General features: G+C 41.8%; 1 protein-coding gene across 2 annotated transcripts in view; it reads left to right on the top strand.

The window, feature by feature from the left end:
* Window positions 1-9,087, top strand: part of LOC139339361 (myosin-9-like) — a 28,073-nt gene extending 18,986 nt beyond the window's left edge. For both annotated transcript variants that reach the window (XM_070974952.1, XM_070974944.1), the window contains 17 exons: window positions 126-297; window positions 443-655; window positions 803-947; window positions 1,035-1,241; window positions 2,141-2,245; window positions 2,673-2,825; window positions 3,658-3,906; window positions 4,201-4,413; window positions 4,660-4,872; window positions 4,961-5,122; window positions 5,408-5,536; window positions 5,838-5,926; window positions 6,188-6,311; window positions 6,619-6,827; window positions 7,019-7,127; window positions 7,279-7,451; window positions 7,899-9,087. In XM_070974952.1, the coding sequence (XP_070831053.1) occupies window positions 126-297; window positions 443-655; window positions 803-947; window positions 1,035-1,241; window positions 2,141-2,245; window positions 2,673-2,825; window positions 3,658-3,906; window positions 4,201-4,413; window positions 4,660-4,872; window positions 4,961-5,122; window positions 5,408-5,536; window positions 5,838-5,926; window positions 6,188-6,311; window positions 6,619-6,827; window positions 7,019-7,127; window positions 7,279-7,451; window positions 7,899-8,004 (2,771 nt within the window). In that variant the 3' untranslated portion in view covers window positions 8,005-9,087. The remainder of the gene's footprint in view (window positions 1-125; window positions 298-442; window positions 656-802; window positions 948-1,034; window positions 1,242-2,140; window positions 2,246-2,672; window positions 2,826-3,657; window positions 3,907-4,200; window positions 4,414-4,659; window positions 4,873-4,960; window positions 5,123-5,407; window positions 5,537-5,837; window positions 5,927-6,187; window positions 6,312-6,618; window positions 6,828-7,018; window positions 7,128-7,278; window positions 7,452-7,898) is intronic.
* Window positions 9,088-15,245: the final 6,158 nt, after the last annotated feature.

Raw genomic sequence — 15,245 nt, 5'->3', positions numbered from 1 at the left:
TTATATTGAATTGAGATTGCAAATAAAGTGATTCATGTGCACAATTTTTTTTCTTACCTTTTCAAATAATAACCGTTTAAATTAATAAGTGATACATTTGGGTTTCTCTGCATTCTTACACACAGACCGTCTAAGAAAAGAGGAGAAATTGCGTCAGGAGTTGGAGAAGAACCGTCGTAAACTTGAGGGAGACTCCACTGAGCTTAATGACCAGATTGCAGACCTTCAGGCCCAGATCGCTGAACTCCGAGCTCAACTTGCTAAGAAGGAGGAAGAACTCCATAGTGCACTGGCCAGGTTTAAAGAAAATTACATTTAATAAGATTTGAAATGCAAAAGCTACAAAAGAGTGTGATGATTGAACTGTATAGAGCACTTTCAAGAATGGTCACACAGAGGACCTGTATGCCGATCTCATCCCTCCTCTTTATCTCACCTCCAGGATCGAGGAGGAGGCTGCAGCCAAGAATGCTGCCCAGAAGAAAATCAGGGAGCTGGAGGCTCAGATCTCTGAGCTGCAGGAGGATCTGGAGCTGGAGAAGCAGGCCCGCACCAAGGCTGAGAAATACCGCAGAGACCTGGGAGAAGAGTTGGAGGCACTAAAGACTGAGCTGGAGGACACTTTGGACTCCACTGCAGCACAGCAGGAGCTGAGGTAACTGTCATGGTTGAGTAGCCTTGCTGCCAGAAGTGTGGGTTTTTTGTGGGCTGCACAATTGTGCAAAGATACATACATTTGGTCTGTTTCTTCTCTCTCTCATCTCGTTCTTTGTTCAGTCATTTCCTCAATCATTCTTTCCAGGACAAAGCGTGAGACGGAGGTCACCCAGCTGAAAAAGAATCTGGAGGATGAGGCCAAGGTCCACGAGCAGCAGATGGCCGACATGAGACAAAAACACAATCAGGCATTCGACGAGCTTAACGAACAGCTGGAACAGGCCAAAAGGGTAACAAATGGGGTGGTCAGAAGAGAAAGATGCCAATGCTTAATCAACATCTGAATAACACCAGTATCATGTGTGGCACTCCTGCAGAACAAGGTGTCAGTGGAGAAAGCCAAGCAGGCCATGGAGAGCGAGTTGAACGAGCTGCAGATCGAGATTAAGACTCTGACACAAGGCAAAGGGGATTCTGACCACCGTCGCAAGAAGGCGGAAGCCCAGGTTCAAGAGCTACAAGTCGTATACAAAGAAAGTGAAAGACAGAGGCAGGAAATGGCTGAGAAGATGGCCAAGTTGCAGGTACAGTATGGACAGAAAGCTCAATTATGCCGGGATCAAACTACATGATTTTTTTTTGTCTTTGATGTCAGATGTAATGATCAGCGCCATAAACTCTCTCTACACATATGACCCCGACCAATCACAGCATGTCTTATTTCACGATCAGGCACAAGTTCAGATGTCATCTGAACTGTCAGTCAAACTGAGAGAAGCATTGTCTGTGTGAAAAGAGTTTGGTCTGTACCAGTTGTATATGGAAAGCGTTCTAAGACAACTTCTGTTGTGATTTGGCACTATATAAATAAAATTGAATGGGATTGTGATGATGGAGGTCTTGTGAACCAAAAGAAAAGAAAGAGAAAATGGTTGTGGTTACGCTGTAACATTAAAAGCAAGTGCAAGAGGCGGCATAAGCTTCAGCCCATTCAGTCATTACTTACACATCTACTGGATAGCATCCAGATAACAACTGGGACAAGTACGAGTTTCACACTGAGTAATTTTGTTTCCATAGTTATTTATTCTATAAGGAGCAGGCTTACTATGTCAAAAATGAAAGATAATGTCAGCTACTCACCGGGCTGATGAAGTGCTTCCACTATTTCTTGCCAACATTTGTCTTTTTGATTTGGTCATGGTACGTCCAATAGGCAAGGATACTGTTGCCACAGCTCAACAAATTGTCATTCACAATCAGCCATGACGCTGGTAATTCGTTGGCTACGACAAAATTGTCTACAAATCGGGCTAAATGCATGTAGTGTGATCCAGGTCTTAGAGGTGATTCACAGGGTGGAGGGAAGTAAAGGTAAAGCAGGTGGTTGAGAGGAGGAAGGTGTGTGGTGATGTTTCTGTGAGGATGGATGGAGTGGCTGATTTAAATTGCATCAATGACTATCCTTCTCTTTTGTATATAGCATGAGCTGGAAAGCTGCAGCAACCTCCTGAATGAAGCAGATGGCAAGAACATTAAATTCAGCAAAGACCTTTCTACTATAGAGTCTCAGCTGCAGGATACACAGGTACAAACAGAAAGGCAAAGATGTTTTTTGCTATTGTTGCTGCTGTGTCTTAACTTCAAATAAAGCTTATACAAGTAGTTTAATTAATCAGTTGTTTCAATCATCAATTGTCATTTTTAGGCAAAAATGACAAAAAATTCACTAATTCCAGCTTCTCCAAAGTGAGGATTTTTTGCTTTTCTTCATTTTATAACATCGTGAATTGAATACCTTTGGGTTTTGAACTGTTTAGAAAAAAAGAAGTGGTCTGAATATGTCAATTAAATCGTTTCTGTACATTCATAATGACCCTGCAAACAGGAACTAAGCATGACTTTTCAAGGCGCAAAATTACCAAAGCATTAAAAAATATAGGAAAGAAAAGAGTTCAAAAGATTTAAGTAGTATGTTTTTCTCATCTGGTCTGCTTTCCTTATCTTAATTCCAGGAGTTACTCCAAGAGGAGACTCGTCAGAAGCTGTCCCTCTCCACCCGCCTGAGGCAGATGGAGGACGAGCAGAACTCTGTGCGGGAGCAGCTGGACGAAGAGGAAGAGAGCAAGAAGAATGTGGAGAAGCAAGTTTGTACTCTGCAGGCTCAGGTCAGTCCACAATGTCACACTGTGTCTGTCCTCTTAAACAAAGCCCTTTTCACATTGCATACATCGACAGTTATTGTAATTGTTTGGTGTTTTCATATCTGTCTGATTCAAGAGAGCTGATTTGAGAGGGGTCTCAGTTCAGTAATGATGACTTTACAGTATGTATATAGTATGTATAGCCATGTTAGCGGTGTGGTTATGGTTGGTAGTCTGTCGGTTGGTCTGTCCACTACTTTGGTCCAGACTGAAATACCTGGACAACTATTAGATGGACTGAGATTAAAAAGGCTGTTCTGGTGCATGGATAATGTGTGCTGCTGACTGAGCACACTTGATATTTCCTCTTGTGAAACCGACAGACTGACATTTGTGGTTTAGAGGGAAGTATCTTGACAACTATTGGATGAATTGCCACAAAATATTGCTACAGATATTCAAGGTCCCTAGAGGTTAAATTCTAATGACTTCGATGTTCCTTTGACCTGCTGGTGGAACTAAATGGAAAGTGACGGTTTTCACTTATTCTGTGCAATATTTCAATATTTACTTATGAAATGAAGTGCCACCAGACTTTGTACAGACATTTATGGTTCCCAGGTGATGATTTCAAGGACTTATCGTGTTGGACTCTTAGACGTATTCTTAGAAGCGTGGTGCAAATGATATTTGGTTTGCATTTCTCATTACGCCTTTTATTCGGTCTTCCTCAGCAAATAAAAGTACTTCCTCCATACCATTGTCCTCATTCATTCATCAGACATCCACAATGTCCCTCAGCTTGTCCACATTTTGTTCTTGTTCTTCGAATTCCCCTTCTTTTCATTGTGTTCAGTTGGCGGAGGTGAAGAAGAAACTGGAACAGGAGGCCTTGTCCTTGGAGGGGGCAGAGGAGAGCCGCAAACAAGTCAAGCGGGAGTTGGACAGTGTGACACAGCAATTTGAGGAGAAGTGCTCAGCCTACGACAAACTGGACAAGACAAAAACCCGTTTACAGCAGGAGCTGGATGACCTCATACTGGACCACGACCACCTGAGGCAGACCGTCTGCAACCTGGAGAAGAAGCAGAAGAAGTTTGACCAGGTATCATGTCAACAGTGTGTCTAGTGCACAGAGCAAAGACAAATGATGAACTATAGGACTGCTTATTTTTCTTTTCACAGCTTGATGAGATTTTGTTAAATGAAAGTGGCAGCTGTAGTAATCTGTGAATGGCCATAGGAAATATTAAGCAAATATAAATAGCAAGACTCATTTGCAGCATCCAAGATTGATTTCTCAAACATTCTTGGATGCACTGTTCATTTCACCACACGATGTTTCCTTCATTCAGCAGTGTTCAGTTGTAGCTGCCTTTTCTGGTCTGCCCTTCCCTAGATGCTGGCCGAGGAGAAATCAATCTCAACTCAGTATGCAGAGGAGCGCGACAAGGCCGAGGCTGAGGCCAGGGAGAAGGAAACACGAGCGCTGACACTGGCCCGTGAGTTGGAGACCATGACAGACCTGAAAGACGAGTTGGACCGGGCCAATAAGCTGCTCAAAGCTGAGATGGATGACTTGGTCTCCTCCAAGGATGATGTTGGCAAGAGTGTAAGAGAAAACACTGGCATCATTTTGGTGCATGGAGAGCTGTAATAAGATGAAATTGGATCTCAGTTAGGTCAGGTATTTGTAAAAATGTCTACCCTGGAAACATTTTTATGATGTTTCATTGATGCAATAAATGTTTCATCATTGCTCTCAGCAGATGTTAAAATTGGAGTAGATTGTTGGCATCATCGCCCCTCTTCACTGTCTGAAATATGCTGATGTGTAACAATTCAACCTTGTCCACAGGTTCATGAGCTGGAGAGATCAAAGCGGACCATGGAGCAGCAGCTGGAGGAGATGAGAGTTCAGCTGGAGGAGCTGGAGGATGAGCTGCAGGCCACAGAGGACGCCAAACTACGCCTGGAGGTCAACATGCAGGCCATGAAGGCCCAGTTTGACCGAGACCTGCAGGCCAGAGATGAGCAGGGAGAGGAGAGGAGGAAACAGCTGGTTAAACAGGTACCATTCCCAAACCACTGCATGCACAGTTGCTGGAAAAAAAATGGTTAATCATGGTTTGACCAACTAAATATCCTCTCACTGTCAGGTGCGTGAAATGGAGGTTGAGCTGGAAGATGAACGCAGGCAGCGCACTCAGGCCCTCTCATCCAAGAAAAAAATGGAGCTGGATTTGGCAGAGCTTGAACTCCAGATCGATTCTGCCAACAAGGGCCGTGATGAGGCCCTCAAACAACTGAAAAAACTCCAGGTAAAATAAGCAGACATACACATATTTGTACTTCTGAGGACACTCGTTGCCATAATGCATTCCTTCATCCCCTTACCCTAACCGTAACGATCACAAGTAGATGCCTAACCCCTAGTGTGTGTGTGTGTGTGTGTGTGTGTGTGTGTGTGTGTGTGTGTGTGTGTGTGTGTGTGTGTGTGTGTGTGTGTGTGTGTGTGTGTGTGTGTGTGTGTGTGTGTGTGTGTGTGAAATATAATGAATGATGTGTCTAACTTCAGCTTTGCTGTATGCCTGTGTACTCTCCAGATCCAAATGAAAGAGCTGATGAGAGAGCTGGAAGAACTGCGTTTGTCCAAAGACGAAGCTGTCAACGGGGCTAAGGAGACTGAGAGGAAGCTCAAAGCCATGGAGGCAGATGCCCTGCATTTGCAGGAGGTATGAATGTCAAGGAATAAATCAAAAATTCTGAAACCAAACTGGGTACTTTTCCTACATCCAGTCTGGACAGTTTCTTCATTTCATACACTCAACCAGATATTATAGAAGGTACTATAGTAACCACATATACATGCAACATTAAATGATGGTAAAATGAAAAAATGGATTGATGGAATTTGTGCATTAAAAACAGATGCAAGTCCAGTGTGTGTAATTAACTCAAGTTGTCCCAACACCCTCTGCAGTATCAGGCTTTAAAGTCTTAATGCTGTATACTTGTTGCTTCTGCTTCCTCCAGGATCTGGCCACTGCAGAGAGACTCAAGAGACAAGTTCAGACTGAGAGAGATGAGCTCCAGGACGAGATTAACAGCAGCAACAGCAAAAAGTATGAACCCAACAGTGACAGCTACTTTTAAGACAGTATTTGATAGACTTTGGAAATTATATTTTGACACTTAACATGTTATAATATACTCTATAGGTGAGAACTGCCTCTCATACTCTGCAGTACATGTAGATAGTATATAGTAGGAGTATAGAGTGTTTACTTGTTATTGAAATTCATGGTCAGCTTATGCAGTTAAAGGATACCTACAAGTTTGCCTCTAGCCATTAACTGTCACTCCTCTTCCTCACTTATTGCCAGTTCTCTGCTGGCAGATGAAAAGAGGAGGCTAGACACTCGTATTGCCCAGCTGGAGGAGGAGCTGGAGGAAGAGCATCTCAACACTGAAATGGTCACTGATCGTCTGAAGAGAGCCACACTGCAGGTAAGGACACACAGGATCTTAGATGTGTTGATCACTGCAGCTGATAATTTTAACTGAGCAGCTGATAAACTTGTAAAATGTAACTGATAATTTCTGGCATCAGCAATAACACTATGGCTGAACAGATAAAGAGAAGAATTGTAACTTTATCTGGACAAAATCATCAGCAAAAGAATTGTCGGTTATTGTCAGCTGAACTCTGAGGGTTACAATGAAGAAACAACACCTCAACTAGTACCAAAGATGAAGTACTTGAGGATATGCTTTCCTTTAACAGTGCCTCTCCACTGTGCGTTTCTGACATTAGACTGAACAGTTGACCACGGAGCTGGGTGCAGAGCGCAGCTCATCCCAGCGGCTGGAGGGGGCTCGTTCCCAGCTGGATCGCCAGAACAAGGAGCTGAAACTGAAGCTGCAGGAATTAGAGGGAACCATCAAGTCCAAGTACAAATCCCTCATCACCACCCTGGAGGCCAAGATTGCTCAGCTGGAAGAACAGCTCGACATAGAGTCAAAGTGAGTGCTGGTGCAATAGATACTTAGAAACCGCGTCAAACAAATGTGGACAATTCAAAGAAAACCAAAACTTTTTCGGTGACTGGTGACCTCCATTAATAAAGCAAACTTTATTTATTTATTACTATTTTAGTTTATTACCCAGACTGTATACTTATTCCTCACTGCATTTTCTTTTCTACTCATTTCAGAGAGCGTCAGCAGGCCTCCAGGCTGGCCAGACGGACAGAGAAGAAGCTAAAAGAGATACTGCTACAGGTTGATGATGAGAGGCGCAACACGGAGCAATACAAAGACCAGGTAAGCCTCATTTCTAATCTCCTTTCTCTTTTAATTCCCAGATTATTACAGGGAGGAGAGAAGAGCCTTATTGTGTAGGTTGATCCTGACTGGAATCCTTGGCTGATTGGCTTGTATTGTCTTTGGCACTAAGTGAACCTTTTCTCTGCAGGTAGAAAAGACGAACAGCCGCATGCGCCAGCTGAAGCGTCAGCTAGAGGAGGCGGAGGAAGAGGTGACACGAGCCAACGCCTACCGTAGGAAACTGCAAAGGGAGCTGGATGATGCTGCAGAGTCAGCAGACGCTATGAACCGTGAAGTCAGCACTCTGAAGAGCAAGCTCAGGTAGAGGCTTCCAGCTTCCTCTTAGTACATCAGTTTTCCTTTCACATTTGACTGCATATCGCATTCAATAGGTTAAAGGGAAACTACATCACGTTTACACTTGAAGATCAGTTTCCTCGTCATTACTCCACCTGTGAAAACCATTGTGTGATGTCTTCTGTGGCACTAGAGGAGCTCTGTCAGCGTAGCTCTGTAGGATTCAGGGTTTTTGGAGTTTGAGGATATCTCAACAACTGCTGTTGATTTAAACCACTGTATTTAAATCTGTCATGTGCTCCAACTTTTAGGGATTTTTTTGTTTGTTGTTGTTGTTGTTTGAAGTTTGATTCATACAGTGTACAATAATATATAGTATTGTATTTTTCTATTTACGTGTAATATTTGTAGTAGTAGTTTTTTTTTTGCAGCACCTGACTGCGTTTGACCCATTATTTGTTTCTTTTAAAGACGTGACTTGCCTTTCAATATGCGGCGTACCCTGAATCGGTCTGGCTTGGACAGCGATGAGGAAGTGGAGGTGCAGCCCGAAGCATCTGAGCCTGCTGCTGAGTGAACAGAGAAGAGCCAACAGGGAAATATAACAATGACCACAGTCAACATGCAGACATTGTAAAACATTAAATATGCAAGCTATTAAATAAGACTTTTCCTGAGAGGCTTTAGCCGTGTATTCCCCTTGACAATCATCTCATAGCCTTACTGCTACTTTCCATATAATGCATTTATATTTGGCCAAATAATCGTATTCATCTCAGTGGATGTGAGTGGCGTTTTTCTACGAAGGCTTTACACATGCTTTTCTTGATGTATTTTTCTATTAAATGGGCATGTCATATTCCTCTTGTAACTAGCCATTGCAACTGCATTTTATTTCTGCTTGAACTTTACGTGCTGTTACTGTACCATTTTTGGGGAAAAACACTGGACATTTAATGGTTGTTTTGCACACCAAAATAAGGGTCTTTGGGGAGTTATGATGCAGTTACAAACTTCACATTTGCTAATCTCAGTATAAACCTTTGTATGTGTACTGTATGCTTTTCCTCTCACTGTGCTATCCTTTCATGTTATTACCTCGGCCAGTTTTGCACAATGCCAATGCAGATGAAACAGACACAAGAGTTGAAATTGTTCAGTTCATCAGAGTGGTGTAGTCGACATACAGCAATGTTGATGACAATATTGATATGAGTTTTGTACCATCATCTATCTTGGTTGATGTATAATTTTCTCACTGGTTTTACACATTGATTGCTGGTGGTGGGTCATCATGTTATGTTTTGTGCTTTGCTTTGCACAGCAGAGGGGTTTCTATTAATACATTAGCCTGAGTGTTTAGTTAAATCCTGCATACTTCAGAGCAAATATATGACACCCTAACACTGTATTATCAAACTACAACCCTGATTCAAAAGTCGGGACACTGTATACAACATAAATAAAAGAAAATATAATTTGCTAATCCTTTTTGACATATACTTAATTGACAACTCTATAAAAACAATATGTCATGTTTTACCTCATCACCTTCACCGATTTATATAAATCTTTGCCTTTTCTGAATTTGATGTCAGCAACACGTTTCAAACAAGTTGGGACAGGAGTAACTTAAGACTGGGAAAGTTGTGGAATGCTCCAAAAACAGGTAAACAGGATCATTGGTAACAGGTGATAGTACCATGATTGCATATGAAAGGGGCATCTCGAAAGGCTCAGTCGTTCACAAGCACAGATGGAGTGAGGTTCACCACCATGTGAACACATGATTGTATAAAGGATATTACTACATGGGGTTGGAAACGCTTCATAAAACCATTGTTGGTAAGCACAGCTTGCAAATGATTGCATTCTGTTTTCATTCAGGTTTTACACAGCATCCCAGTTTTTTGGAAATGGGATTGTCATTACTTGTCATATGATGCCAATATTTGAAGGCTAATCTATATTTTATCAAATGCCTTAATGCAATAAATTGACAAACTGACACATTTCTTTTCCTTGTCTCTTATGTGGGTTAAGTCTAAAATTAACTGAAGTTGTAGGCTCAAAGGATAGTTTATATTATCCAAATCCCAAAGTAGATCTTTTTACTGCGAAAATCTGTTTTGTATGGGGGTAATTTTTCTAGTGTGCTAAACCAGCTGTACAACAGCAACATCCACCACCTACCACTGGGGTTTGGAATGGTTGGCGATAATCTGTACAAAAGCTTTGAAGGCCAAAAACACATTTCAGTAAGCTGAAATCTAAAACCTACAGTTCATAGGTATATGTTGTTTCACAAAAAAGGTCAGTTCATTTTCCATAGTAAGTCAAAGCTGGAGTGAAAATGAAGTTTTCATCAACTTGTGACTCATCAACTTGTGACTTCATTTGGTGGCACGGTAACACTTCGTCTCACAGCTAGAAGGTCCCGGGTTCGATTCTCGCTGTGGGCACCGGGGGCGTGCTGCTTGCGGAAAGTTTGCATGTTCTCCCCGTGTTCACCGTGTTCACCTGGGGTATCCTCCATAAAGGTATACCCCCACCAAAAATATACAAGATGATCACCACCTGACCAATCGTCACGAAGAAAGCTGGGTCCCCGAGGCGCCGCTGTCGGCTGGCAGCCCACCGCCTCTGGTCTGCTGCGGAGGAAGGACGGACCAAGGATGGGTTAAACGCGTGTAGTGTTTGATATTATAATAAAAAGTACGTTTCTTTCTTCTAAATGCTGCGCGAACGCATTAATTTGGACCTTCTTTAGGTTTTTTGCACTGTGGTCACCCGACTTTCACATGACACACTTTTAACCTCTGTGTTTGTCAGCAGAAACATTGGGACATGTTATGGTTATGTACTTGTGTGTCCTACATTCTTCAGATGTGTATACTCCACAGATGTCGTAGCAGCTCATTCTGTTATCATTTATAGGGAGGGGAAATCCTGACACCTGGTGGAAAGATGAAACCATTGCAGCTTGTCTGATCACCTGTAAAGTGTGTATGCCCAGTATAAGGAGGCTCCCTGAAAGCATCAACCACAACCTGCCTGGCAGTGCTGTAACAGACACATGAAATACAATCAAGCACAAAGTGAGCACAGCTGATGAGCTTCTGTTTGTATCATCACAAATAAACCTCCTCCACCACACCTGATTCAAATGATCAGCTCGTCGTCAGCTCTGCAGTGGCTTGATAACAAGCTACTCATTTGAAACAGGTATGTTGGAGCAGGAATCATCTAAAACATGCAGGGCAGGGGTCCCCTAGGACGAGAATTGAGAAACATTGGTGCCGATGTGCCGGTATTGTGCATACTGGCTCACTGGAATAGGTGTGACACTTAATGGCATCTGATAGAGATCAGCAAGTCTATTTGTTGTTTTGTGTGAGCTTAACTTTATGTACACATGCAGTATCAAACATCAGCTACCTGCTAATGGTGTGCACTAGTACTGTGGTGTTTAACACTTAGTAAGACATGGCCACTCATGGTGCCTATAAAGAAAAGAGAAAGTAAACAGAAAGCAAGCACATAAAAATAGAAAAACTGTATTTATTTTATGCGGACTGTCATGGGCTGAGCTGGTAGACTGGAGAGACAAGTTCCCTTTATTTATTTATTTATTTATTTATTTATTTATTTAAATTGTCATGGCCCTGCTGGCCGTTTGGCCTGAGAAAGGGGGTCATGACATAATTTATTTCTTACAAAAGCAAAAAAAAAAGAAAAAAAGAAAAAAGTCAAACAAAACACTCAGATAATAAACCTGGGGGGTATTCCAGAAAGTGGGTTATATGAAAACTCAGAGTAAGAAACTCTGAGTTTTCCATTCCAGAAAGAGAGGTAATTGTCACCATGGTATGTGAATAGAAAATCCTTTCATAGCATCAATGTCCAGGTTTATGACCTACCATCTTAAAAATTATGTACGTACATGAAAATGTATACATTACAATACCCTGTAACTCATGTCATTGTCTGCACTGTCAAGATTGTATGTGATGCAGCCTACATCATTACAAATGTAGAAGCCAAGTGGCCTGGCTCTGTACATGACTCCTGGATCTACTGGGAGTGCAGTCTGAGCAACAGATTTGCACGTGGTAAGGAAGCTAAAACTCTGTACAAATGTTCTTTGTCTCCCTTTTTAATGTACTCAAATGTGTCCTCTATAATTACAGGAGTGTTTGATGGCTACCTACTGGGGGATCAAGGCTATCCATGCCAGCCCACTCTGTTGACCCCTTGACCTGACCCTGAGCCAGGGCCCCAAAATTTTAATGTGGCCCACTGCAGGACTGGAGCCTGGGTTGAGATGGCCATAGGCATACTCAAATCCCGGTTCCAGTGCCTGCGTAAACTCAGGGTCACCCCAGAGAGGGAATGTGACATCATTGTGGCATGTGTTGTTCTCCATAATATTGCAACTATTAGAGGAGAGCAACACCCTGCCATACAAATGATTGACCCTGAGGATGACCATCCCATCCACCCAGCAGACATGCAGGATGGAAGGGCTGTAAGGGACCTAATCACTCACACATTACTTTTGATTAAAACAGTAAAAAAAAAAAAAAAGACAAATTCACATGTAATTTGGTCTTCTTTATTCCCTAAAAGTACAAAAGCAGCGGTTAGGATTTGTAATATAGTTCCACCCATTAACATATTTCACCTGTGAAGTGCACCCACGTCAACTGGCGTTCCAGTAATAGAATTTTAAGGTCTGTTTTTCTAATCTGGCGATCCAGATAGACCATTTCTTTTTCACTTTTCTCTATACCCTTCATGATGTGGACTCTATGAAACTCCTTCACTGGTCACTGGGAAACATGTAGCCAACATTTAAATCCTACAGTTCTACAAACAGATTTAACATGGTATTGACCGAAAATTTATGGATTTTTATAGTGGTTGTGCACCCCTCTATTGGTTATGGTCAATATTCCGTTTTCTGAAACATTCGGAAGAACCTGTTTACATGCGTGAGCAAACGGATATCAATTGGGATATTCCGATCAAAACAGCAACGCACGGACAACGTGTCGACGCACGGATAACGTCATGACGCAATGCGCGTCAGTTCCGCTTCTTCTTCCTGTATCCGAAAACAACAACAACTGCGGTAGCAGTCGCCTTCGTTTGCGCTTTGGTACTGGTACTGACCCACCACCACTATTCTGTCTCACTTTCTTCATTCATGGAAGGTGAGAACGTCAAGAAATAGGAAATGGAGCCGGAGCTGTGCCATCCATATCCAAGCTACCTGCACTCAAAAGACCATGATTCCTTGCGAATAGAACGTGCGCAGAACACAAATTAATGTTCGTTCGACGGGGATATTCCGTGTACATAACCAAAAATTCGGGTTAGAAAAGGAGTAATCCAGGGGTCATATTCGAGTTTTTAAAAATCGGAATATGGTGCATGCGCAGTTGGAGTAATCGCCGATCGATTACTTTCCCCTGCGACTTGACTGTGACCTCAGTGACGTCTTTTCAGCACTTTTCGAGTCGTACCCGTAAACTTGAATTCGTATTCACAGTGAAGACTTCGTAGTCACAGAAAAATGAGTTGTATTCTCAAGACTTTGCACTCACAGCTTTTAGACTCATACTCATATAAAAACAATCATAACCCGAACCCAATTTTACAGACTCACGTATATGACAGCAGAATTTTGTGTAAAACAACTTTTATGACACACAAATTGTTAACTTTACAAATACGAAACTTCAATTATGGACACATCTTTTTGACAGCGATCTTACACCATAGAATATGAGCATATTTAGGTTTTTCAAAAGGATTATTAGTGTTTACATGGCCGTGCGCAACCGGGTTATTGCTGATATTCCGGTTATGAAAGGGTTACTTGACTGCATGTAAACGTAGTGAGTTACTACACAGAAGCTGAAATGACGCGCATTGCGTCATGACGTTCTCCGTGCGTCGACACGTTGTCCGTGCGTCGCTGTTTTGATCGGGCTATCCCAATGGATTACCCCAGTTTGCTCACACAAACAGGTTCTTCTGAATGTTTCAGAAACCGGAATATTGACCATAACCCCAATATTGACTGCATGTAACTGTAGTCACTGTTATACGAAGTCCAGAGTGATGTGTGACCATGGCTGACTGCTGGGGGCAGTTTTACGGTCCTGGAGGTTTTGGGGTGGCAGGCAAACCATTAATCGTTTAGGACTGTGCTGTATCTATCAATCCGTGTTTTAGTTCTGGAGTCAGACCTCATAAAATCCATTCCAAGAGGGTTCACAGCTCTATATACATCTGACAAATTTACCTCATTACAGATTTCCTTTCCATATTTACTCTCTGGACTCAGTATGAATGAGAAAATACCGACTCATTCTCTTCAGTCACAGTATTAAAATCTCCACATAAAATTATACTATATCCTTCCATCAAAAGTTCTCTAAGCCTTTTAAATATCTGGATCTTTTTTGGGGGCATCTGGTGCAGTATAAACATTTATAATGCAACACTCTGACATGATCAGTCTCCCAGGTATAATGTTCCCTGTCCTGCAGATCTCCCCTGCAGGCCTGTTGTTAATATGTTGTGGCTGAGATTGGATTGAACGCCTTCAATATTACACAACCACTGTCCAGATTCAAAAATGTAAAATTGACTTGTTGCTCTTGTTTGATTTGTACCAGGATTTTCTCTGTATCCAACACAGACCTTGACACTACTGAATCAGAATGGTCCCAGTAGTTCCAGATGTGATCCCAGTCATCACATCTGGAGGCTGAGGCAGCCTCTTTACATCACACAGTTTCAGTAAGATAGCAAAATGTTAAATGTCATTAGTAATTTGATTTAATACCTACCACAAAGTAGCTTCCTCCACAATGGTTGTTTCATCTATTGCTTGCCCACCTCTGGCCAAAAATGTTTTTTGAAAGATTTTTGAAATGTTTGTCAACATTGACTCCAGTGTGTGAACTGGAGAACATCACTGCAGTACTCTTCAATTTCATCCAGTTCTATAAGCATGGTGGCTTGAGTCATAAGGCCAAACACATGCATGGCTAGGTGGTAGTGTGTGGAGGCGCTGAGAAAAAAATACATGAACAGGGCAGTCATTGAACATACAGTAGCCACGACAGGTGAACAAGTGAACAGTGGGGTGTTTCTTCTGGAAGCAATGGCCTGCACACTGTCTTCTGAAGGCAAAAAGGATGCACAGTCCAAATCCAAATCCCCTTTTGAAATAACATTTGTCCATTGTAATGCTTTGAACTGATGCCTGTGTTGTCTTTTCCTCAGATATTTCCAGTCCAAATAAAAAAAAGAAAAAAAAAGAAAAAAGAAAAAACAAAACAAAATAAAAACACAGTTGCTCTAGCATTTTGTGAGTGAAATATGTGTCATCACACTTTTCTTCATCCACTGATGAGGGTGTAGTGGAGTGATCTGCTGTTGTGTAATGGTCCTGCAAAACAAAATGAAACTTACTTCTCAACAACCTTGTACTGTCCTGTTGGAAACAAATAAAACCGTATGTTGCTCTTCAGACTGTGTCCTGCACATTAAATAATCTTTCATGCCTCATGAATTCTGTTATTTCATTCATGACTACAAAATTATAGTAATTATACAGTCATAATTCTGATAGTACATAACAACAACAACAACAACAACAACAACAACAACAACAACAACAACAACAACAACAACAACAACAACAGTTTAGAAGACACATTACTTATTTAAGCCTCAATAATATTTACATTAGCATAGTTGAAAGAGGAGAGTTTTGTGCATGTAACTGACATATTGTGA

Source organism: Chaetodon trifascialis, chromosome 2 (genome assembly GCF_039877785.1).
Source record: "Chaetodon trifascialis isolate fChaTrf1 chromosome 2, fChaTrf1.hap1, whole genome shotgun sequence".
In the NCBI taxonomy this organism is placed as follows: Eukaryota; Metazoa; Chordata; class Actinopteri; order Chaetodontiformes; family Chaetodontidae; genus Chaetodon; species Chaetodon trifascialis.
Note: the sequence above shows the minus strand (reverse complement) of the source record. Positions and strands in the feature narration are given on the sequence as shown.